The 27,349-nt window shown below is 34.7% G+C and overlaps 1 protein-coding gene across 1 annotated transcript in view; it reads right to left on the bottom strand.

Annotated features, from left to right (window-relative positions):
• Window positions 1-13,538, bottom strand: part of LOC149803417 (uncharacterized) — a 36,340-nt gene extending 22,802 nt beyond the window's left edge. Inside the window, exon 1 of the mRNA XM_089951409.1 lies at window positions 13,433-13,538. Within this exon, the coding sequence (XP_089807535.1) occupies window positions 13,433-13,499 (67 nt within the window). The 5' untranslated portion in view covers window positions 13,500-13,538. The remainder of the gene's footprint in view (window positions 1-13,432) is intronic.
• Window positions 13,539-27,349: the final 13,811 nt, after the last annotated feature.

Below are 27,349 nucleotides of genomic sequence, written 5' to 3' on the forward strand. Positions count from 1 at the left end.
AGGTCGTATGTATACTTTATTATTACTAGAATTTTAGTACGAAGAATTACTTTGTGGTGTTAATATGTTTGCATATTTTGAAGAAATGAGTTGATATTTGCTAAGAATTATATAGCTTGCTAGCCGTCGTAAGAGTTAATATTGTAATTCGCTATGTGGGTATTTTATAGTAGACTAGCACATGTGTTCATGTGATTATAGATTTTGCCATTGTTGAATATTTGTGTAGCTTGTGGGAGTGTAATGTACAGACATGCGTCTGATTGTTATCAGATTGTAGTACAATGAGATTAAATATATATGTGTATATACTGATGTGACGCAATGTATTGATGTCTGTATGACAATTCGCTGATACCGTGTTGTTACGCCATTATTTACCCTGCAAGAAGTGTGTGGGAAATTTTGATGTATACGCATGCGTGACAGAAACCGTAATAGCCTTATCTGATGACTAATTGTTGATCTAGTGTGAGGTGAGATTCGATAAAACATATGTTAACGCCTTGTGGGTTTTCACAGGAAGCTTTTAGGGACAGACCAGTTACAGTTTGGTCCCGTAGTCTCAGATAGAGAGACGGAGGAAAGGAGAAGAAAGGAGAGAAGTCAGGAGAAGTTGAAGTCTAGGAGGAAAAGGGGAGAGAAAGGAGGAAGAGGAAATAGGGAGCGAAATTGGAGGAGAAGATAGTCGAGAGGGAAACGGAGTCGAAGGCGGTGTTGGAGGAACGGAAGGAATGAAGGAATTAGCGGGAAAGAAAGAGATGAGTAGACGCAAGAACAGGGGAAAATCGAACTAACACTGTAGATCACGGGATGAATTAGGCTGTCACTTGGTCGAGGGAAAGACGGGTGATTGAGAGTTTATCGTTTTAAATTATCGAATTTATTAAATTGTTATTAATTGAATTTCATCTTCGTGTTCTCTATAATTTAGCCGTCGGCATTGCTGACTGGGGGCTCAGAGCTGTAAATCTACCTCGTCACTAATTTAACTTTCTAACCCCACGAGCCCGGGTGGAACTGTCATCATAATTTAATTAATATATATTGGAAGAACCCCACCCCAATGCGTGCAACCGTCACAGAGAGCATGGATGCAGAAGAAACTGCTTCATGTGCTTTAAGGTGGCTCCAAACCTACCAACACAAAATTCTTCCCCGTACTTCTGGGACATGTGCAACATAGATTGCCTCCCCACAATCTTCGAAAATTTGAAAATATAACGAAGAACGCCATCGTACAATGGAACTGTCGAGGACTTAAAGCCAACTACAATGATATTCTTCTGGTTTTGAATTAACATGACCCTGCAGTACTATGCCTTCATGAAACATTCTTGAAAGATACGGATAATATCACACTTAAAAACTACTTCCTGTTGACAGGGCCTCAGAAGAAATGTCTGCTGTTGTGAACAATAGAGCCCCTCATAGCGTCATCCCTTTAAACACAAACTTGCAAGTCATTGCTGTAAGCGTCACTCTACATCGAGTGATTACCTTTTGTTCTATTTACATACCACCAAACACCAACCTAGTACCAAACAAAGTAGACAGTCTTGTTCAACAACTTCCCGCACCTTTTTATACTCGGGGTTTGTTTTAATGCCCATAACATTTTATTGGGATCAAATCACAAAAGTGACAGAGTCGACAAAGTAACACGATTTGTGTCTATATAACACCAAATCACCGACATATTTACACCCAGGAACGGGTACATACACGTATTTCGGTTTGACAATTTGTTCTTCTTTTTGCTTTTGGGATATAAATGAAATGTTGCTGATGACCTTCACGGCAGTGATCACTTTTCAATCTTCTTTGAAAATATTAACTCTACAATTAACGACGCAGTTCCACAATTAAATATAAAGAAAACCGACTGGGCTAAGTTTGGAACACTCTGTATAACTCGGCTGAACGAGGTTACAGTTTGCAACGTGAATGACCTTACTCACCATTTTACTTCTATTTTAACCGAGATTGCAGAAGAGTCCATTACCAATTCCTCACCGAACTGTAAAATAACCAAAACATTTGGTCACTAAGGAATTTAAGGAATCCATTAGACAACGCCGATAAGTATTGAAGAAAAAAATTATAATAGTCCCACGCCCGAAAATTTAAGTAACTACCGTATTCTCTGAGCCAAAGCTTGCCGCACAATCAATGGAAAGTAAACGAGCATCATGGAAGAAATATGTTTATTCTTTAAACTCTCGTTCCTCTATTACGAAAGTTTGGTAAACTATCCGCAAAGAAAACGGAAAGAGAAAACACAATTCTCTCCGACATCTGAAACTGAACAAAAACAATTTTAGTTCAAAATGTGACATAGCAAAGATTCCTGCTGACAGTTTCTCGAAAAAATCCTCATCATTTAATTACTCATAAGCCTTCCGAAGATTAAAAACTCATAAAGAAAAGTCACGTTTAAAATTCACATCTAACAACTCGGAAAGTTATAACCAACTGTTGTCGCTATTGGAGCTTGTGGAGGCTTTAGACGAAGCCCATGATACATCCACTGGGCCTGACGAAATTCATTACCAGGTTTTGAAACACCTTCCAAAATCATCATTAATAACTCTCTTGAAAATCTTCAGTGATTTATAGATTAATGGTAATGTACTTAAGATTTGGAAAGAAGCAACAGTAATACCCAAACTAGGTAAAGATAGCACAGATCCTACTAGCTATTGACCCATTGCACTGACAAACTGTGTGTGCAAAACAATGGAACGAATGATCAATTTTCGGATTGTATGTTACTTCGAACTAACAATTTAATATCACCTTTCCAAAGTGGCTTTCGATATGGCCGTAACACCAATGATCATCTGGTTAGACTGGAAACATTTATTCGCGACGCATTTATCAAGAAGGAACATTTAGTAGCGGTTTTCTTTGATTTAGTAAAGGCCCATGACACAACATTGAAGTACTGTTTACTAAATGACCTGAAAGATCTGGGTCTGAAAGGCCGTCTGTCCTCTTTTATATCAAACTTTCCCCCAGACAGAGAATTCAAGGTACGAGTGGGCTACACCCTCTCAGATCTGCACAAGCAAGAGATGGGTGTGTCCCAGGACAGTATTTTGTCTGTTACGCTTTTCAACATGAATAGCATCACCAAATGTTTGGCTCCTGGCGTTATACGTTGATGACTTTCTAATTAGTTATCGATTAAAGTACATGCATACAATTGAAAGACAACTACAACAAAATATCAACGAGATTCAAAATTGGGCCAGTGTTAACAACTTCAAGTTCTCGAAAGCAAAACCGGTATGTATGCATTTCTGTCTGTTAGGAAGGCATCATCAGTAACCGAAATTCACGCTGGGTGGAACACCAATTTCAGTTGTTGAGGAAACAAAGTGTTCAGGTATTATTTTCGAAAGAAAACTGACTTTTATTTCACCCCTAAAGAACTTGAAATCTTAATGTTTGAAATATCTACTTAAAGTAGTAGCGCACACTGACTGGGTAACTGATAGAAAAGTCATCCTCAAATTATATAGAACGTTTATTCGCTCCAGACTGAACTATGGTTGCGTTGTTTATGGTTCAGCCAGAAAGTCTTATTTGAAAATGCGTGATCCAAATCATCAAGGAATAAGACTTGCTCTGGGAGCATTTAAAACATCCCCCTGTGAAAGCATTCTCGCTGAAGCAAAGAACCACCTTTATTACATCGTAGAGAAATGCTTTCAGCACAGTATGCTGTCAAATTAAGATCTAGCCCTCTGAATCTTGCTATTTCCGCTGTTTTTCAACCGAAATACAAAACCTTATACGAAAATAAACCAAACGCCGTATCTTCCTTTGGCATTGGAATATCATTCAGCCTTGACGGTACCAAAATTGATCTTTCTAACATTCAGTAAACGTCCATCTCCGAAACACCTGACTGGCAACTTATACAATCAAAAGTACTTTTTACGCTACACGATCGAAAAAAATCCGAGACAAACCATCCCATCTTCCACAACTCTTATCATGAACTCCTCACCGAATAAAAAAATACACAAGAATTCATACTACTGACGGATCAAAGGATGATGAAAAGGTGGCTGCAGCATTCGTTAGTAGTAAACACAATAAACGTTCGTTTACCAAATGGTACATCAATTTTTCAGCCGAAATCAGAGGAATAGACCTTGCTCTGCAGTATATCGAAAACAAACGTACTATAAATAGCATCATCTTCAGTCGCTACGCTATAGAAAACTGAAGAACCCATCATTGACCAATATTCTCATCAACAACACTGACCTGAGTACCTCACACAATATAGTATACTGTTGGTTACCTAGCCATATTGGTATTAAAGATAATGATAAAGCAGATCGCGCTGCTATGATGGCCCTATCCATCGACTGATTTTAAAGTACTGTATACTGATTTTAAACCTAGTATCAAAGAGTCTTTACGCCAGAAGTGGCACGCATCGTGAAATGATGCAGCGAATAACAAAATTCATGCCATCAAGCCAACCCTAGGAGAATTGACTCCTTCCTACAGAACCATCCGTAGGGAGGAGGTAGTCATTGCAATAATTCGAATTGGTCATACGCATGTAACCCACTCCCACATACTAAAAGGCGAAGACCCGCCAGAGTGTGTTTCATGCCATGAACCATTCACTATTAAGCACTTTATGATAGAGTGTTTCGACATGCAACCTACGCGCGATCAGTATTACAATGTGCGTAAATGAAGGAACATTTTGATACAATAAACATCACTTGTATTATGGAATTCCTGAAAGAAGTAAACATTTACTCTAGTCTATAACTTGTATGCCATCACCATGATCATTTTTATATAATGTATTATACCGTCCCCTATTTTCAGTAAATTTTCATCTGTCTTTATTAACATATACCATTTACATCCCCCGTTGATCTGGACACTTTATATATTACCCTTACCATCTTCTCGTTTTACTTTCAGCTATTTGGTTTTGTTATCGCTGGTCGATATGAAACCTGTATCATTCTTAAATGCTCAGACATATAACATTTTGTATGGCGCTAATTATCCTAACAGTGATGGTGCGCAGTGAAAATACAGTCAATCAATCAATCAATCAACATTTATCTTTGGACATCATACTACCAAGTCTGACTTACGCTCTATTTTTTTATTTAGCATTAATTTATTTTTCTAAAAGTTTAGTTTTGTCTATGCATTTGATTTCCAGAAAATAACTTCGTTCTATTAGCAGATTTCAAGACATGCTGTTGCATGCATTTCCTTTAGCCTTAAAATGAATCGCTCTACGTTTCTTTTGTTAGTTGCAGAATTAAAACAAATAACGAAAGTCTTTGATAATAAATTTGTATTGCCAACCTATTTATTGCTATGCAAATGTGGTACATTTTGAGTATTTTGTTTAGAAATTACCAAATCTATTTTAAATTTATTATTATTATTATTATTATTATTATTATTATTATTATCATTATTATTGTTATTATTATTATTATTATTATTTGTTAGAGAATCACTATGAAAGGGTAGGTAACGTATGTGTATGTGTATGTCTGGTTGGGTGGCGAAGAGTGGAGGTGGAACAACTATATAAAAGATTTTAACTATTGGAGCTGTGACAGCTGTATTGGATATCCGACAAGCACAATTTGCACACAGGACCAACTGGAATGGGTTAAATATGTGTGTAAAGTTTCAAGACAATCTTACAAGTAGTTTAGGAGGAGTACCGATAACAACCTTGAGCTTAGGGACAGAAGGACGAACCATGGACAGTCCCATAAGCTCTTGTGGTATATGATTAAAACCGCTAAAATGTAGATACTATTGAAAGTATCGACTAAAAGGAATATAGAAAAAGAAAAAGAAAGATATTAAAAAGAAAAGAAAAAGAAATAGAGCGAAATATTGTATATTTCATCAAGACTCACAAATCTTTGGGTGAACATTATTTGTGATACTACATGTTTGCTCATTAATATGCATCGCGAAACACTAAGTATAATTATGAAAATGTTTGATCTCTCGACTGGTACTGTGTATAAGGTTTCCAGCAAGCAAGTTCGTTTCCAGTTAGTACAAGATCGACTTGTCAGATTTACCTTCATCTATGTAAATGGGAGGGAAGAAACGGTTAACATTATTAATGACTTGATGAATGTGTAAGGAATGTGTCGTTATGCTCTTTCTCAATAATAATGATGATGATAGTAATGATTATGCTGATGATGATGGTGATAATGTTGATGATAACGGTAGTAGTAGTAGTGTTAGTAAACCAAATGGGGACATATATTTAAACTGCATACCAAATTACCCAAGCACCTTTTGTTACAAGCTTATAACGAAAATAAATTTGTTTAATTTGAATGATTTTTAATTTATATTACAGTGTATTTCCTTATTTACCTTCGCAAATTTGTATTTTAAAGCATTTGTGCACATCCAAAAAATGAGTAGTGAAAGATGCACTGACAATGGCAATTTTAATAAAGTTTGTCTTTTTTATTATCGAATAAAAGAATGATGATATCTATATTAGAAAGACTGAAATTAAAATAAACTAATGTTGAAAACTGCACTACTTGATATCGCGATTCCCAAAACACCAAGACAAGAGTACAGTCTGCATTTAGACGTCTTCTAACATATAAAGGGCCCAGTCGTATAAAATATGTCAAATTTTACGAGAATTATTATTGAAAGGAAAACATAAATTAGAATAGATTTGGGGGCGGTAAAAATCAAGAATGTATACATTTTCAGTGACATTGAATCATTCTGAAACCGATCATCATTCAAATAATTAGCAGATTTGGTTCTGTAAAAGCTCAGCTAGACTTAATGACCAAACTTATGAATAAACCCACATGATAGGAAAAATGAGTTGTGCATACGGAATTAAAAATAAAACCGAGAAAAATACAATTTAGCATAACGATCAGACGTGAAATGGATAATGCCATAGGATCTTTATCTGACACATTATCAAGAAACAAGCACAAAATACGACGTGTATGATTAAAACAACTGAATATTTAACACTGTACATAAATAGTTATCAACCACTCAGTTGAAACTAGTTTGTGGATGTGTGAAATAACATCAAGGACGCTTTTTACGAGTTAAAACAAAACTCAAAGACATGGCAGTTTGGATCGCTTCAAAGATTAGGCAGACCATGTCTTATTAAAATAGAATATATCTAAAACAATTGAGCTGCAAGTGAAGGGCATAACAGCACACTTAACAGCAAATTAGTACCTCCGTAAGCAATAAAAGATTATCTAATTTGGCAATTTCACCACCTGTAATATTCGAGAGTATGATACATAATTTAAACTGTTATTTTGTGTTCCCACATTATCGTCATATCCTGACTTGTCTATTAACCTATAATTTGTGAAATGCTACCAGCGAGTAGTGACTTGCAGAAGAGAAAATATATCTTATTTTTTATACTTCACTATCGTTTAATAGATGGCCAGGTGCTAGCTCCCAAAAATGGTTCCATGCATAAGACTGATTGGCCACAGGTGGAGTTGTTGCTTTTATTGGCATAAGAATATACGTTGACAGACGAGCAAACAGGCCGTTGAGAGTAAAATGTTTTCTCTTTAAAAATACTAGCTAACTATTTTATGTTAAATTTAGAGCTCCTTAGAAATACTGCAAGTGGTGGGTAAAATGTTTACTTTCACCCTTTCTTCGATTTTCATTTCTACAACGTTTATCTTAGACATAATTATAACCTTCAGAGAATAGGTGTGAGTTGCAAATTGACATATATTTATATCATCATCAGCCCTTGTTTTCGTCTACTTTACAAAATTTATGATATTCAACAAGGAATACGTCATTATGGGAAATACAATAGTAAACCATTCTTTATAATAGTTTCAAGAAAAACGCCTTCAATATGGTTATAGGAAGTTACGCTTGCGGATGTAACCGGTGAAGAAAACAAGTCGTCAGACAGTGTTAGGGGTGGAAGGGATAAAAAAGAAATCAACTATTCCAAGGCTACTTTGATAGTATTTTTAAATTAGAGACAATCTTTAGAAGAATGTTTTCCACTTGTTCTAAAACAAACTGTCTAAAAGGGTGTATTCGTTTATCAAAATTAGCCTAGTAATCATAGTTATGATATGATGACGTTAACATAGACAACGATGACGTTCGCCTTATTGATGTCTATGTTGTTATAATAATGCAAATTATGATGGTTATTATGGTGGTGGTGGTGTTTAAGCTCAAGTTATGGTAATATATGGACATCTATATCAAGTGTATTAAAGACACCTTAAATGATATTGACAAGGCAAAAATTATCTAGCCAATATATTCAATAATATGAATATATAACAATGTACTTATGATGATATATTTAATGCCATCTGTAATAGATAATTGGTACCGTATGTCTATATTAATTGCTTATGGTTTGGCACGTTTGAACAATTAATTAATTTTATTATATATAGGACACATAATATATAATTAGTTGGGTACGAACCAAACAATCCACGAAGTTGCTGCAATAATTACTGGTTCCAACCTATAGATGGGTTTTGTTGATGAACTTATTGAAAAGTCAAAAAGAATGTGAATATTAAAATCAAAATGTCTAGGGACGGTTAAATAGAAATGCTCTCAACAAACACATTTGACAATGATTAAGATATGTACTATACATCTTTGGCAGGAAAAGATAATTAGCTAAGGATTATTAAATACCCAATGTTTTGACATATTCACGCTGTTCGTTTGTTTTCATTTCAAAATGCCAGAGTACATATTGTAAACAGTTGTCAGAAGGTCAGTTTATTATATTTGCGTGACAAATATGAAATGTTTCAATTTAGGACTGTTCTTGTTCGAGCCGTCTCTCACGGATAATCCAAATTACCATGGCAATAATTTTTGCAAATAAATGGGTTTTAAATTGTTTACCTAGATTATGTCTGCCTAGTAGTCACATAAAATAGCATATGGCCAAAAAAAGTGTGCCAGTGAGCTGGATTTTGTGGAGATTTCTTCCAGTGTCGACGTCATGTTATGAAAACAGTTCTTTAAAAGTTACTCTGTATTTGTAATTCATTTATATTTGTTGACAAACCAAAATCATTTATTAAAACTTGAAAGTCATTTACACCATGATATTGTTTAATCCCATTTAGTTCTGATCAGCTTTTTTGTAAATATAATTATTGAAATCTTTCTCCTACTAACAACACCAGCCCACATTTGAGAGCAAATCGACATACTTCTTACATAGCTAAAATCACATGTCAAAATGATTTGTCAAATTTAGTTAATTTATGTTGCGCCAGTTTTCAGAAATCATTGCTTTTCAGAAGTCATTAAAATGTTTATCGATGTTTTAGTAACGGTGAGCATATTTGTTAGGGGCCCTGAGTGGCCAAGTGCTCTAAAGCGCTCTCCGTTACGGATCACTGCCATCTCACCTCTGTCTGCATGGGTTCGAGTCTCGGATTCAGCCAATGTGGGTATGTGAGAAAGCTTGCCAGCAGCTTCTCGTGTGTCGGTGGTTCTTTCCGGGGGTTTTCCCGGGTTCTTCCTCCACCATTAATACTGGCCGCCATGATAAGCCTATCGTGTGCTGAAAAATGGCGTTAAACCCTACAACAACAACGACATATTCGTTGTTGGATCGGCATTAATTGCACATATATGAAATGTACTCTTGTCCGGGTGTTTTATGCTTAATATGGTACGACAGGTTTGGGAAGAGGGCGTTAAATCTATTCTACATTTAGCACGGGTAGCCACATTTGGTGGCAGATCAAAATTGCAAAAACTAATGAAAGTCGTGTATACCAGAATGCTTTCAGCTAAATTCGGTCTAATTTTGTTGAAAGGATTTTGAGAAGTTGTGGTTTAAAGTATTGTTTATTATTTGGTCTTGGCTATCATATTTGATAGCAGTTCAGCACTATCTAAATATAATTTTAAAATATCTACTGTCAATATATTTTGTCTAATGTGGACAAATTATGGAGGAAAGAGTTTATTTAAAGGGTTGTTTAATAACAAACGCCATATATGATGGCGGATCTGCAGCCTGTTGCAAAGCTAAACGCCCATTATTCTTCTCCTTTATGCATGTTTTGTTTAGCAGGTTTTGAGAAGAAGTCTTTTAATTTTGCTTCCATTTTAGTAATGAAAACAATATTGATGGCTGATCACCGTCATTAGCGCAAATTGAAAGCGCCTTGTCTGATGCATCTAGCAAATATGGCTAAATTGTGTTATACATGTTTTGTTTCTTTTTTTTGTGACTTATTGGCGTATGTTGAACAACTTGGGAGACAGTTTATCATATAATGCTGTATAGAACATTTCGTACAAATTAGTTAAATTGTTATCTAAAGGTTTAAAATAGCAAATGTTTTAATGGTCAGCTTTTACCGGTCACTACAACTTTGTTACAAACTGAATTCCCCGTTTTAAATAACAATAACAATTTCACTGGTTATAGCACGCCCTCTCTCGCATCCTGAGATTCTTGTTATCAAGCAGTCTCATTTGTATGGGGCATTCTCATCCCTAAATTTTACAAATGCCGACAAATGATTAAATTTTAAAATGAATAATATTTCCTCTTACCTACTAAGAAACCGTAGGTGCTCTTCGTATTGTTTATTTTTGAGGCACACTCTTCATATGCATGGATTTAATTATCCATTCTGTCAGTGAAGATAAAACTGAATTACTGCGTCAATAAAAATAATTTGTGACAATTTACAATAATTGTAGAACAGCGACCACTTACAATTTATATTGCACATCCAATGCTTAGAATTGTGCATTTTGACGAGATAATTCATGTTTTCATACGAAAATGAAGACAGTTTTGTTTTCCTTAATATATGTCTTGCGCGGATTGATACGGTAAATATTGCTGGGATGGAGATCCTATTGCAACATGACAGAGAACTCCTAATAGATTTAAGAAAGTAAAACCATTAAACTTACTTTAATAATTGCGAGTTAATTTGTAAGGATTTTGGCTGCTATTTTTTATTATTTATATATTCAGACTTCAATGGTGTGTGTTGGCTGGCTTGCAGTATATTTCGGTAACAGATTATGTACCCAAATTTCCATTGTCAGTTCATTTCAGTTTACAATTGACATTAATCAATGCATGGTTTTCTTTATCGTTGTTTTAGGCATTTTTATTCTTGTGCTTACAGTTACATTCGCTACTTATACAGTTTGTTTTACTATTGTAATCAAAAGTTTTATAAACAACGTGTACCATTTCTCGGTTAGTGTAACATGTATACGATGCAGTATGAGTGACACATAATAACGAATATCATTGGGTCATACAAGTTATGTCTCTGACAAATTACACATTTCACGAAGAAGACTAATTATCAAAAGGTTAATACTTGAAATCTTTCTTTTGTTATTTGGACTTCATTTTTAGGCATTCTTCCCGACACCTTTTTACTGATTAATTAAATGGATAGAAGAGAATCAACATTCTTGACATATCGTAAGTTCTATTCATCTTGATGTAGAGAGAAATTGATAAAAAGAAGAAAACAATCGAGTAGCCCAAATATGGAAATACAGCTGTGAAGAACGTAACTAAAGGCATATATATTTCCTAAATAGAAATAAGTAGTACAAAAAGTGATATAGCTACTGTTGCGATATAATTTCTCTCAACATATAAATTTGTATATCACGTTATGAAATATAACATAAACTCCCATATTTTGCAACGCCATTGGAAATATTGTATAAAGGTATAGTAATAATTACAGAATCTCTATATATGCAAAATATACGTTAATTAGATTCATTATCCCTATTCCCTAACAGATTATATAAATTTTATACATTAAAATAAAAACCTAAGTAAAATTTACTTTATCGCGAAAGATGGGTTATCGTACTTGAATTTTCTTGTTTGGTATGATCCACTTTGTCAGCATCTCGCACTATGTCAGTACTCAGTTATCCGTTCCGTTATGTCCTCGACATTGTATTCCAATATGTCCGCACGTTCTGTTATACCCACTCTTTTTGTTGCGATATTTTCGCACTGTTTCTAGTGTGGTGACATAATCCACAACATTCGGCCTCACCCTTTGCTCATGCACCCTTTCATTCTTCGTTTTCTTTTGCATCACATTATTTTCTGCGTGTAACACAACTATTCAAAATTATCTTGTTAATATTCAAAAAAATGTTTTTATCCTTTCAACTTTTATCGTTTATGGATGGCGTTATCTTCCTATATGTTGTCTTTTGCAATTCATAGATTCAGATTTGAAGAGCTTTACTTTTAAATTCACACAAAATAGTAATTTTTGTGATTAACTGCCGTTAAAAATATAACTGCTACTATTGCTACTACTCGTTTGTCTACTCCACAGTCATTTGTAAAATTATTTATATCTAGATTAGTGCAGTTTTGTCCAGAGAAATAACTCCGATAGCAACACGCAAATTATCCCTTCTGGAAACAAGCAAATGTTTTAGCAGTTCTCACTCCATAAGGTATTCAAATTGGATAAACTTTAACAATTTAGTATATATAAATTGACAGCATACTGGTACATGTATTAATAAATAATTCACGGAATCTCTTTAGATTTGATTAATTAATAAGATTATTCAAAAATGTTATCACCGCTCATTACCTATGTTATGGTGCGATTACTTAAGTAGAGTGAAGTCAACACGTTTAAATCCGGTGCTGGATGACATATTTCCTTATCCATGGAGCAGAAACACGGTTTTCAATCCGTTACAGCCTAGCTTTCGAAATATTCTCACTTAAAATGTTAGATAACATGTTAATGATAAATATACGATGTAAAATACCCATCTGTCGATCCTTCCAGTCAGTTATGTCAGCACACCACAGGAATGTTTTATGCAATGCTTGAAGTCACACTAATGCACTTAGTTTATTGTTATATTTATATTCCTTATGGTTTTACAAATAATTAATTAAAGGATGAATACTTAAATATGTAGGAGATAGATGCAAAGAAATATAGAGCTGAATAATCGCATTAATAAAATTATAGAAAATGGCCGGAAAGAAGGAAACAAATTGATATTTAAGGACTGATACACGAATAGAATGAGGAGTGAACTGGAGAAAGGAAGACTAGCGCACAGACAGAGATATATCTGAACAGAGAATCTACCAAATGAGAAAGAAACGAGAGAGAGAGAGAGAGAGATAAATTGGAAATTATGTTGTTTATACATTAATGTATTATTTAGGTCTTTTGTATTTCTACATTTATACATGGGTCGGATGATTCTATCACATACCTTTCAATAAGGGTGGAATAGAACTTCATTGGTTTAGAAAACAATGTAATAACATTTGTATAAATAATAATAAGTGGTATTACTTAAAACGTATGCTTACCTGGTACTTCTGATTGAAGGATTAGTCCAAAACATGATTTGATTAGCATAAGTATGTGTAACAACATCTTCGAGTGATCAGTCTGACAATACCTATAACCCGTTAGAAAAACAGTTTTGTTCCTCATTGAGATAAGTATAATGCAGAAAAAATGTAGGTCTTAAAAATATTCAGATGCTATTTTCCTGTTGACAGTACTTCTGGCACTTTTAAGGCGTCTTTAAAGATGTGTCTTTGTGTAATTTGGATTTTTAACGTAGCTTAAAAATTTTTCACTTATAACGCTATGATGTCCGCAGTTTATAGTGATGTGTAGCTCTGAACCATCATGCTGCAGACATATAGCATGATGTCCCACCGAGTCACATTATCCTGACACCAAGCCGACCAGTCATAACACTAACCTCTTAATGCTGAGCGCCAAGCGAGGCAGCTGTTAGTACCATTTTTGTAAATAAGTCTTTGGTATGACTCGGCCGGGGATCGAATCCACAAACTTCTCTAAAGATGAATGCATATGTTAAGAACAGAAAAATAATTTAAGCACTTAACAATAACGACTCAAGCAGTTATCGGTTTTATTGGTAAGAAACAATACACAAAAGTAAATGGATCAACAAGATTTTGAATGATAAACTGAGCAACGGTATAACAATGAACGTCTTTATTAATGTGCAACACTGTAATACTTAGACAAGGATTGATAACACTTACATAGGACTCATGATACTAATTCGACCCAAAAACAACATATGAAACACCCTAAACATGAATCACTTTCAATTTATAATGTATGTTCTGTGTAGATCCATCCTCGATGTGAGTGTATGTCTAGCGCTGTAAACGACAGTAATAACGTAATTAAAATATTCATGAAAATCTTCGACTACTAGCATATTTTCTATCTACAAACCACTCATAAACAAATATCTAAAAACATCATACATTAAACTTGTGAAATACTAATCATAAATAAACAAGTTATGATATTTTTTTAAATATATAAGCTCACTTATGTAATACGAACAAGCATTTTGTAAAGTAAGTCTTTTATTCATATGTGATTATTATTTCTAGAAAAATCTGACTATGTGTTACTTCTAATACCTCAATGATTGAAGTGAAATTGTGCCCATTGTCATACCCTATAAATTCCTATTTTAATGTCATTGTAAAAAATCTAAAAAAAATCGAAAAGAAGAAATAACGGCATTCATGTGGTATTGATTGTTATGCGGATTTAAACTGCCTGTGATACTGTCCTTATGGTATACTTTTCTAACATCTTTACAGTGGTTGCCAGTTCCTTTTTCATTAAAATTATAGATTATGAATGCAGCACAGGAAAGGTGACACCAAGGACAATTTAAATAGGGAACATATCTTTTTGATTACTGAATATTATCGGGATCATTAATGAGGAGCACGTTTTAGCAGAGGATACACTATATCCAAGTCATTCCGTACGTTACGTGCTATTTAACCGCAATATACCGGTGCTGTAATCCTCGGATAAAGACCTTGTGCCACATGAAGTATACTGTAACTCAATGCAAGAACAAAACTTAATTGAAGGTACATACATAACAATATTAAAAATTTCAAATTATGAAATATCAGCTAGTATAAACTCTGCATTACGCTGAGGGTTACCATGCTTGTATTTAGGACAACAAAATCGCCTATTATACTCGGATAATATACAAACATCTGAACATTACTGAGTATTGTTTATATTTCGTAATTTGACCATGCTTTCTTAAACTAATTACATTGATTTACTGCATAAAATGTACATAAAATAAACATTAACAGGTAATAAACTAGACTATCATGTATTGCAATATATTTTTAATAACCAAACCTTACAACTTTCTGTAGTATAGATCTTTGTAATCCGAGTTTTAATAATGTTTAATTCACTCGCAATTTGCAAATGATTGTTTATTTTATTCATTGATTCCTCCTTCCATTATTCTCCTGTACACTGATCCGTATGTGGTCTTAAATCAAGATATTCTTTGTTGTGAGAAGTGGCCTAATATAAGATTTATATGTACTGTTAGTCTGACTGAAAAGAATTCTAAATTATAATTTACAAAGTTATTTGTAACTGATTTTTAGGCAAGCTAGCAATAGACAAGGCTGCTGACTAGTCAGCGTCATGCACGCTGACATTACATTGAGTATAAAGCATAACTCAAACTAAACCTGGTAACGCAGATACTTTTGGCTAGAAAGGACATTCAACAATGGAACAATTATGCTTCAAACTTGATTGACGGTTACTTAGTTTTATGTAATAGGAGATCATCAAAAACCGTTTCGAGTTTGTTTTTCCATCTGGTGTAAGTGTGATGAACGATTGTACTACTACTACTACTCTGTAATATTGCAATATTTAGGACGGTGACGTTTTATTAATTAGCTCAGCTTGTGTATTTTGTCATAATAATAACTTTTTCTATAAGAAAATGAAGAGATTTATTAGTTCTGTTAGCACATTTGTTGCGCGGATTTATACACTTACCACTATTTGGCTGGCTAATGTAAAAACATAATATGTCTATTGACTAGTGTCCCGTTTACTTTAAGGTTTTTAAATTCTCCTGTTATTGGTTCGAATAACACATCCAGTGAGCTTCGAAGCACACAAGTTGTGTGATGTACTTTTATCTTAGAAGAAACCACCATTTTATCTTCAGCAGTAGCTTTAAAAACGGTCGCAGACGTTCTCGCTACTGCTGGAAATAGAGAAGTTTCTTTAGAAATGGATTTTTCAATTGTTTCATCAAATGAAGAACCATGGATGTTAAATCAGGTTAGGCAGGCATCATCATGCTGCGTGGTTTTCTGTGTACATACGCGTTAGGAATAAGGTAATTCTGCAGGTGTACTAAATCGGCGTCATACTGGAGATTTCATATTTTGCGAACCATCGTTAAACTCAAACTATCTTGATCTTTGACTTGGCACTGTCGTGGAGACTTGCTCTAGTATGGACAAAAGTGTGAAAAGTAAATTTTGGCTATTTCCGTAATTACAAACGTTTTAGGCTACATAATTCAGTAATCGTTCAACTGCACTGGTCCTACTTTCACGACAAGGAGTTTGGCTCCATCCATGGTGACTTTTGGACTTTGTTCTGAAAAAATTTCAAAAGGAACGGTTCTTCGTATGCGAGAAACTGTCAGCCATCACGCTGGCATATAAATGGCAGTTCCCGTAAAGCTGAATGTCCTCTTCAATCCAAGCGTCGTCGATAGGGCACAAAATCTATTCTGCAAATTTTGATGAGTACGGGGTTTCCAAAAGACTAGTTCATGTCCTCCCAGAATCCTACTACATTTGGGAAAATGAAACAATATAGGCTCTTATATGCACTTCTCACAAGCAGGATCAGCAACGAACAATTAGAGAGGTGAATGGGTACATTCAAAGTAAATATATAAAAATCAAACTGTTTATATGTGTTGCTGCGCTGGGCTTCCTTGAAGCTTTCCTCAAATTCACTCTCATATTTTTATGTAGCATTGATGTTCAAATGTGTTCCTGTTGAGTACTGGTTCGAATAAATGTCCACAATTTCAATAATACTCAAGCACGTTTCTTTTGTTGAATTTCTTTCACGCGATGTTCTTCTTAACAAGTGGGTGTGACAGATTTGTGCTTGCAATTCAAGCAATTAATTATTTTTTCCGTCAAGAACGCATGGCCAGAACGTTAACATTCTCCATGCATGTATTTTCCCCGATGGCGAAATCATTGGGCACATTTCTCACAGCAATAATCGTATCAGAGAAATCCTGATTTTTAAGTTATATTATTCAACTACTCTTGATTAATATACGTGAGAACCGCGAATCATTTTGAGGATACACTTTCAATATATTGCGGTTTAGCATTTTAAGAATGCCACATAATTATCTTTGGAAATTCCTGCTTGCTGTAAAAAGAGTTCTGTTTATCTTTGTTGCTGAGGCTTTTCCGATTTTCGAATACACTCCCATTGTCTTTTTTTTCATTTCACGGTTTTATTTTTGTCGGCGTATGTTCGATTCACGGCTGTGACCCGTAATAAACACACCTGGTCTTCTAAGTTGTCATCATGGGCAATAATGTGTTTGGTGCTGTTATTTTCATCCACCAATAACTCATTTCTGCCTCTGTTATCTATACGAGGTGAAATATGGATCGTGTGAAGAGTGGCTTTTTCATCGGACATTTTAAACGCGTCGTCACATTGTTAGACGTGTTGAATTTTGTAGATGACTCTTGATGGTGTTAATTATGTCTTTTGCAAAACATGATCCAGATAGAAGTTTTAAAACTGGATGAATAAAGAGTCTATAACATATAATCCCAAAATCTGTAATAAAACTTTCTCGGACGACACGTTTCACACGTGAACTCTTTCAATGTCATCCTGTAGGAGTAAGCCGTGGTTCTAAACGTTCTAAAAGTCCATTGTCGCTTCTCTTGTAGTAAACTAAATACTCAGGATCTACTGAACAACGCCGTCATCGCATCTTATGTTACTCTGGTTTCTTCTCAGCAAAGAGTGATCGTATCGTCTTGATTGTTGATTCAGATATGATATAACTAAGACAGTTCTCTCTATAAATATCCCTACATCTACCTGTCCGATAATTATTTACTAAAGTGTACATTTGCCAAGGTAGAATTGCCCACGAGCAATAGAAAGCTATGCGATTTTAGTTTTGAATCTTGCAATGACTCTCAACTTTACACGAGTCACGAGAAATAATTATCTCCACTGTTTAAGTGTCAAAACATTTTCAAACAGCGAAATAATACGATACACTTCAGTAGATAACGTTTCGATAAAAATGGTTCAGTTCGCGAATTCATAACAAGATTCCAAAATCACTATCGTCTGCCTGCACTAAATTTATAAAAAGTCGCATAATAGATATTATTTTATCAAACTGCCTGTCTCGAATTTTAAACAAAACACTTCATTTTATATCAATAACAAAATACAGGATTTCAAGAACAATTACATATTAACGCTGATACATCGTGGGACGAATTGAGAATAAAATAAGAAAAGATACTTAGTTATTCTGAATCTGCCGATGTTGAAATCAAGGATATTTATTATGAAAATATTTAAAAATCAAAAATGTCATCAGCATCAACGTTCTGTATATGATCCTGTTCCCAGACATAAGACTTTTTCGTTATGGACCGGGAGGTTCTGGTAAAATAACACGTGTGATCGAATAATTGCATGGATTTGATATAATGGTGTTGACCCCTACACATAAACTCGCCAGGGAAATGAACGGACGAGGAGTTTAATCGCATACTTATCATAGCTTTTTCTAGATGGAAGGGAGATACATGGACGCCTAAACGAATGGGTGAAAAATATATTCCAAAGATTATTATTTGGAACGAAATACTTACAGTGTCGCTGAAGACATTAAAAATATTTCTTGATTGGTTACGGACAAAACATACTGCTGTTATAATGTGTGGTGATCATGGTAAACCGCCTCCTTTTGCTAGATTGTCTCCCTATGAATGGTTAAAAACACGTGTTGAATATTATGAGGAGAAAACTGATGCTCATAGAGAGCTTGGTCCAGAATTAAGAGAGCACAAGAAATTAATCATGCTACAACCAAATAAAATTCAGTGTGAAATAATGCGTGAGATAATTTCAGAAACTCCTATGAACAATTTTTGAAATTTATAGAGACCAGATGATTTGATAGTTGCACGTAGAAAGATAGTGCGTGATTCATTTCAACAACAATTGTTTCTGTTACATAAAGTAAAGTTTTGAACTGTACCTGTACCATTGTGTTATCCCCCAGCAGTTTCTCGACGACAAAATTTCGACGGTGAAATTTCAGGTTGTGGTAGTAAACAAAATCTTGAGCTAAATGATATTATTTTAGTTCCTGTCAGTGTTATTGAGAGCACGTTAACGATGGACAAAACTCCATGGACGCTAGGATATGCTATAACGATTAATTCCTCACAAGGATTAACTATTTCTGATACTAATATTTGGATTGTGGATGATCGTATTGAGTGGTCAAGTTTAGTTTTATCTCGAGTCAGAAGAATATCTTATCTGCAGAGGGTTATCATAAACTTCACAGAAAATAATAATCAAACTGCTAGGAATGGAGACGATATACTAAGAAAAAAATTAACTGGTTATAAATAATGTGACAAAATGAAATAAACTCGACTTTGATCTCGATGCTGAATTTAACTGACATTGAAACAACGACAGAATAATAATTGTGCAAGGTGTAACACAGTAATGTTGTGGCAATATTCAAATAATAATCCAAGACCGTTTACCGTATATAGAATTGATAGCATTCTTGGTCACACACGCGAAAATGGGATTTGACCTGTCTTGAATGTAATCGATGTCGAGGCGCTAGTTCACAAAAGTGAAAGCGGTTGTATTTGTGTATCATCAGGAATTACTTGTAATTGTTCGAGTATAAATCCACGCTGAGGAGCAGTTGAATCTAGTCTGTAGATTGCATTTCTACCCGTGGATCTTACCACGCTGGACATTTTATGTGTCGTCACACTCCAAATAGGATCAGTTGCTCTTTTTTTACCATGTTCAACCTCACCAGGTTCATATAAATATCTTACAGTCACATTACCTAGCACTGGTTGTTTTGAAAAGGTGTCATGTCATTGTATTACTAGATTCTTTATTTCTGATCGCATTGGTAGGCTTCATAGAAATTACACGAGGAATTTCATTATTTATCGCGGGTATTACACTTGGTAGTCTTGCAACCCATTCACGAGATCTCATATCTTTCTGAATTATTTTCTTGGCATACTGGTATCAAAACAATCGCTCAGCATGCGTTCGATTTAATTGTGTTATGTCCGCGTCTGATTTTGACGTTATGGGCTTTCATCAGAGATAATGCTGCACCAAGAAATACCTTGCCATCTTCGACCACCTTGTGGTCCGGATCCTCGTTGATAAATTCGTTCAAAAGCAAATGCAACTTCTGTTGTTGCTTTAGTTGACAGTGGTTCTGCTTCTTTATACTTATTTGCAACGTCAACGACAGTCAACGCGTATTTGTATGTTTGCGATTGAGTCTACCAATTTTAATAGTATCGTGTGGTAAAAAAGTATCTGCTTGATGAACTTTATTAGAAGTGCTTACATCAAAATGTGCATACTGAAGTTTTTCTCTGAGAGATTCATTTTTATGGAATTTAACGAGTGAATCAACTTTCCATCTGTCAAATGTCGTTTTTGTAGATTTTTATTTTTATACGCTACATCATGAACGTGACATGCTTGATCAATCGCATTTATTGGTTACTCCCAGGTCTTGGTTGATCTCGCTCGTCAAGTCTGATGTCGAGTTGGGTTCCAGGACAAAACTAATTATATCCAGGAAGAGGTTTTTCTCCTGGATATTTAGCCCATGGAGCTCCTGGTAAATTTCCTAATGAAGCGGCGATATCAACACCTGTCTTCATACGAGGCGACATACAATTGTGTGTTTTTTGTCCACATTTCACACACTTGCCTGTAAGTGCTCGCTTTTTATTTTTTGTTATTTTTATTTGTTAATTCACTGGTGGGGGTAGATGCCCTGCATCAAACACAATATAAATCCATATTATTTATTACATTTGTACAACAAGAATATCATTGATTTCTAATCGACACGAAAGCAACAGCCAGTCAAGCATCATCCAGCCATACCAAATTCTATCAGAGCAATTATCATAGGTCCATCTCGGTCTGGTAAGATGCAATGGTTCCTTAATCTGATAATGAGATGGCTCAAGTACTGAGCAATCAAATCCAGCACGTATATTCTCTGGAGGCAGACACAAAAACACGGATGTGATTTATGTTACTCAGCAATATGCACAAATACCTAAAGTTATCAGAGATAACTGTAATATTTTAGTTGTGTTTAATGGAGTTGATACACATGCTCTGAGAAATATTCATCAGAATTGGTGTTCAGGGGATATGGATATGATTAAGTTCAAAAACTTCTTTTCACGTGCGCAAGCTACCCCACACGGATTTATAATAATAAATGTGCATGGACCTCGATCACGATATTGTGTAGGTCTTGATAAAACTGTTGGTTATTAGACAGCCGCAGGGAGGGTGAGACCAAAAATGAGTGTCCGGGTGGGTAAACAAACACATACGAATTTGAAAACAGGAGCGGCAAACGATAAAGTAACAAAATGAGCTAACTCAATTAGAGAAAATTTCGGTCGGTTAGAGGTTTCGGTTTGACATTATTGACCGTGTATTTTCATTTTTATCGTATGACGTTTTATTTTCAAAGAAGACTTGCTCAAAAATTGATCTGTTCACCCTCCCTGCTGCTGATATAACTATTATCTGAGCGTATGAGTAAAACTATTAAATACTTTTTCAGAAGAAATAAAGTTGCTGATTAACTGAAAACAATAATTGCCATACAAAATTAGCGTACATTTTTATAGAAGAAACCTGTGGATTAAACTTTGCACAATAGTAATTTTAACTTAAAAACTATGTTAACTGTATCGCTATATGTCACCTAGTAGAATTATGATACTGGGTACCTACACGTGATTTTTCCTCGACAACAGTGTCATTTCCGATGATTACCTATTGATTACAAGCGTAATATGCTGGTCGTACAATATAGGATAGTGTTTGAGAAATATTAGCAATACGGCGTACAAAATTTGAATTAGCTGTTTTTTGTAAATATAAAATATTTTTCAGCATCAGCATGAAGTTTAAGCCAACTAGTTGAAACATCAAAACTTTCTAGCTTTTATTCCTGGAAAATAGTCATGTAAAAATGTGCAATCGCAATGCTTTTTTAGTTTTTTGTTTGTTTTGTCTCATTTTTGTGTTTGATTTTGAAAAAGATTTTTTTCGAGTCAAATGCGGTTAGGTGAAATCGAAACTTGTTATGCACTATTCATTGTCAGTTTATTTCATTTATCTTAATCAATCTCTGGCATACGCAATCCCTTGATGGATCCAGTGCACTTGCAAAGATTGGTATTCGTGGTATATATATATATATATATATATATATATATATATATATATATATATATATATATATATATATATATATATATATATATATATATATATATATATATATATATATATATATATATATATATATATATATATATATATTCTTACGTGTAAATATAGACAGTTATTGGTGAGATAATTTTCATACTTATGCTAGCTCTTCATTGTGGTTAAATGAACAATTCCTTTCAAAAATTTCAAGCAACATTCCCATAATGTATCTATGTTTTGTTTAGGTGTTTTTAAATTATTTGTTTCCGCATCTGACTACTAACTTTGATAAGTGGTGAAAAGACATCTCAAGAGCTATCTAAACCAGCTTGTACAGCCTTCTTTGTTTTCTCTCTTGGTACACATCTGTCGAGAATGGCGCAAATTTTGAGAGGATTACATTATTTTGGAAAGACATTTAAGTCTATATTTTCCAAACAGTTATCGGTCTTGTCCAACTTGACTTTAAGTATTATTCTCAACCGATCAAACTGTGTCAGCTCTAGCTAGGAAGAATTCAGTTAACATTATTACACACCTGTTTTAACGTGCACTTTATTCTTAGAAAATGTCACCTTTTTAGTTGCTGTAGCGCAACGAGAGGAACAGAAGAAAAGATATAGATGGAGAAGTAGAAATAAAAAAAATAATTTTTCAAATTTCTCATGAGATGGAAAATCCTGCTAATAAATCAAGTTTCTCTGGAATTATCGTTATCATTTACGAAGTAGATAGAGTGGAGCAGTGAAACAGGTGACGGTGATATGTCGAGAGTTTTGTGAGCAATTGTGCGTCCTAGCTTCATTGCCACCCTTTCATGACGTAGTAGATTTGGTTTTAGTTTTCTGTTTCCTGGACAAATTAACTCAAGTTAGAGTGTGAACTCATTGCATCTCTCTCTCTCTCTCCTTGCTTGGCTGCTTTTTGGACTTGTCCGTAGCTATTGTATTATTATCCCATTTTAAAAATCAAAGACATAATGATATGCCATAGAAACCTATTTCAAACTTGTTTCAAAATGAGTTACGTTTCGGTTTGAGCATCGGTTAAAGGGTGAGACCGTTGTGTCAAATATACTTTATGTTTGCGTTTGTGTTGTGTCGGTTTCTTTTTAAACATTAAGTTTGAAGAGAATGTGAATTGTTCTTTGTAGCAATTGATGTGCTGTCGAAGTAATCCATCGTGACACGTCTTTGAGATTAACTTCTAACAAATGTGAACGTATTTATGCAGTTTTCTTTCGAGGCTGTACGTATACAGTAAAAGGATCCGTTTGTCATGATGATAAAATGTTGAAAAATGTCAGACACGGAAGAAATTAATGGCCTTTCTACGTTATTTTCTTAGACGATGACTAGAAGGTAGACACAAATTGTGACGCAAACCCAATAGAAATCTAAAACGGTCTGGAGTGTTAGGTTTAAAATAGAATAATAAACACACAGTTCAGCTGCATCGTCATAAGCAAACATCACTCAGGGTGTTCTTAATTGTTCAGGGCATATTTGAATTATGGATTTATCTCTTTGACGTTTGACAACACCATTTAATGGCAAGTCAGGTGGATGGTGTGATGCGCTTAAGTTTTGAGGTGTGTGTATAATCGTTACTATCATGTCATCTACGTGCATACCAAAGCTTTATTTTTCTCCTTAAAACATGTTTTCGAAGAAGACATACTACCTTTGACTACTGTTAGGTGTGATCCCATTGTCTTCGCCATAAAATATTAAGACCATGAAATGGACTCTCAATGCCGTTCTGTGAGTAACATGTATGCCAATTTCCACTCTTTGAAACACCAAAAGAAGACGATCGAACAAAAGTTTATTGTTTTCTATCACAAGTTTGAAAAATTCGATTTTGCCTGGATCACTTGGTCCAGCAAATAACACGTTAAAGGGATGGCTAAGATACAGTGCCTCCCAGCTTTGACGGTATGACATTCATCAATCCCTTTCAGAAAGGACCTTGCAGCCATCACTCTACGAGTGTTTATAAAATTCTGAGACAACCACCAAGTACACAAGTCATTCTATGCATTTGTAATAGTCTATCACGGTACAACAAAAATATTAACATTTATAGGGCATTTATTTTCAGCAAGCACTGACACATAAAATCAGTCATATCTGCTTTCAAAGAGTCGAATCCAAGACTTTTCCAGTTTCTTACATCCTTCCAGTCGCAAATCTGTTTGCAAACATCACGTTACACAACTTCTTGACAAGTATGAAAAGGAGATGAAGTATGACTAATTTCTTCTTCACACGGATTAAGAAAGTCTCATTTGTGCACATGTAAACTTCCGGTTTTAGTTTTTTGTCTACGCTGTGATAAATTTGCCGCAGATAAATTACATTAAAGGCACGTTATCCAGAAGTCAAATAAATATTATCGTTTTGTGGAATCAGTTCTTTTAAAAAATACTTGGTAATCTTTTAAATCATAAATTGTTTAATTTACTTTCTCGCATGGAATTCGGTGTAACGCTGATTATAGACGTTGTGGCATACAAGACAGCTTCAGTCGGTTTATCTAAGGTGTCTATTTACATCTCTTTTGATGGCAAAGCATTACATGCTACAACGGGAATCTCCTGGTAAACCATTATCAAGAGCACTAGTGATAAGCATGCATATGACGCGTTGGTTATTTTGTACGTGTCGAAACTTTTCCTCCCACATAATTGTGTCTAGGACTAAATAATACATGGTGAAGCTGATGCATCCAGAATCTTACAACGTGTTGGATGTTTATCAGTGTCTGACTATTCGAAAATCTTCATGGCAAATATATCATTCAGACACCACGGATTCAATCTGCACCGTAGAGGATGCAAATCTTTACATTTGGTTTGAATTTGTACCAGCTATCAGCACCTTCAGAACGCTACAAATTCTCTCCACTTTTAACGTATCAATTCATATAGTCTGGATCAAACAAAAGAAGATTGTAACATCACGGATTCAATGCGGCATGCTCAACGTAGGCAAAATTTTAATCCCATATTCAAAATATTAAACATATGACATTTTAATATCATTACCTTTGATTGTATGCCAGTACCTGAAGAGTATTAAATGTGCTATTGGCCAGACCTTTGATATTTTATGTGTGAATGAAACAAATCTCCATATTCTGGGTTTTGTAAAAAAAATTGTCACAATGAAAATGATTTTCTTTCTGGACGCGAACGTAAAGAATCATTTTAAATAATAATAAACTCTGTATGTTGTAAGACAGACCTCATTCCACATAAAAATCCAGTTCTAATCAAGCTGGTTCGTTGTATATGTAACGATATTTTGTATTTATGAACAATTAGGGTCATGCCTATTTAAAAATCTTCTCTTCAGTTTGAAACATCCATTCCATACTTTCCTGTGTCTTTTGATACAAAATTGGTAAAATATTACCTTAAACATATTTTAGCAAAAAGATTATTTATTTGTTTCTGATAAAAACGGCCGAAAAATCCTTCTACGTTTCTACTTTTGCAATACTTCGGTTTTCTTTACATAAGTACAACGCTAAAGGAAACGATGTACCAATGACGAAAACATACAAGAGTTATTAAACTAAGTTGTGTTAACATTTATAAAAAAGCGATAGAGGCATATCTGTTATGGTATTGTCCAATCAATTTGGGCTAACTAATGCCTGCCGTAATGGGTAACGACAGGGGGAAGGGCGAGGGGTAAATACGGGACGTGTTAAACACAAGAGAATGGCAATATTTTCTCAATAAGTGCTTTACTGAGAAACGAGAAACGTTTGATCCGTTCTTAGAAGCAAAACTTAAGGAAGGGTTTACTTGCAGTTATTTAATACATGCCGAGAATTCCCTCAGTCGTAGTTTCAGGAATATGCATAAATTCGACCGGTTGGTCGACAATGTTCCCATTATGAATTTATCTTCTTTCTCTACCATGTTGTGATATGTGAACAAAAGTAGTTCTAAATATAGTTTTCAATGGCAGCAAATTCTTACTGTATTAGCTTGAAGTAAAAGGTCAAGGATGATCGTTACTGCTGAGGCTAGTAAAAATCTGTCAAAAACAGCTGTTGTAGTCTATTGTACTTGAATTATGATTCACAGAGACGGTGTTTTGAATTCATTTTACCCCATGAGCACAAAGAAGAGTGCAAAACAGGTCTGACGTTTATTCCATACTGAAGCATGTTGAACTTGCACACATTTTAATATGTTTGGTACTTTTGTGGCGTATGTCTTCTGCAATTAATAACTTCCATAAAACTAGTTCTGCTAAGTCAAAAGATTGGTAAGTCAAATTTTGACCTGTTAAATGTTTGTTAAAACATTCCTCAAAGTTGTATTGACACAGGATTAAACGATCTTGGTGACCGAGAAAAGCCGTGTTGCTGGAATCAGAATATTGTCAACAGTCAGTGCTGACCACAGCGCAAAACCCTTCAAATCATATCATTAACTGTGTGATCTGACTGATGTTCGTGAAACTTTTATCACAGATCAAGCTTTAAAAAAACACAATCAATACTGCTTATTGCCATATGGACATAGACACAAATAATTTTACTATATGTTCTCTACATTTGTTTCTCAGTATTGACCTTTCCACTGTGTGACAATCAATACAAATCATATGTTAATCTAAAATACCTTCAAAGATGACTTCACGGTGAAGTTATCGTCAAAGGTTGACCTGCTCTTTTTTTTAGATCCTGGACTGTCAACATAGCAGCATGTAAACAGAACACAGATTTCACTTCCGGATCATCACCAAGGCCTTATTACTCACTGTGCACTGTCGCCTAAATACACACAGACAACAACA

This window comes from Sinohyriopsis cumingii, chromosome 3 (assembly GCF_028554795.1).
Source record: "Sinohyriopsis cumingii isolate HCF-2022 chromosome 3, ASM2855479v2, whole genome shotgun sequence".
NCBI classification, from domain to species: Eukaryota; Metazoa; Mollusca; class Bivalvia; order Unionida; family Unionidae; genus Sinohyriopsis; species Sinohyriopsis cumingii.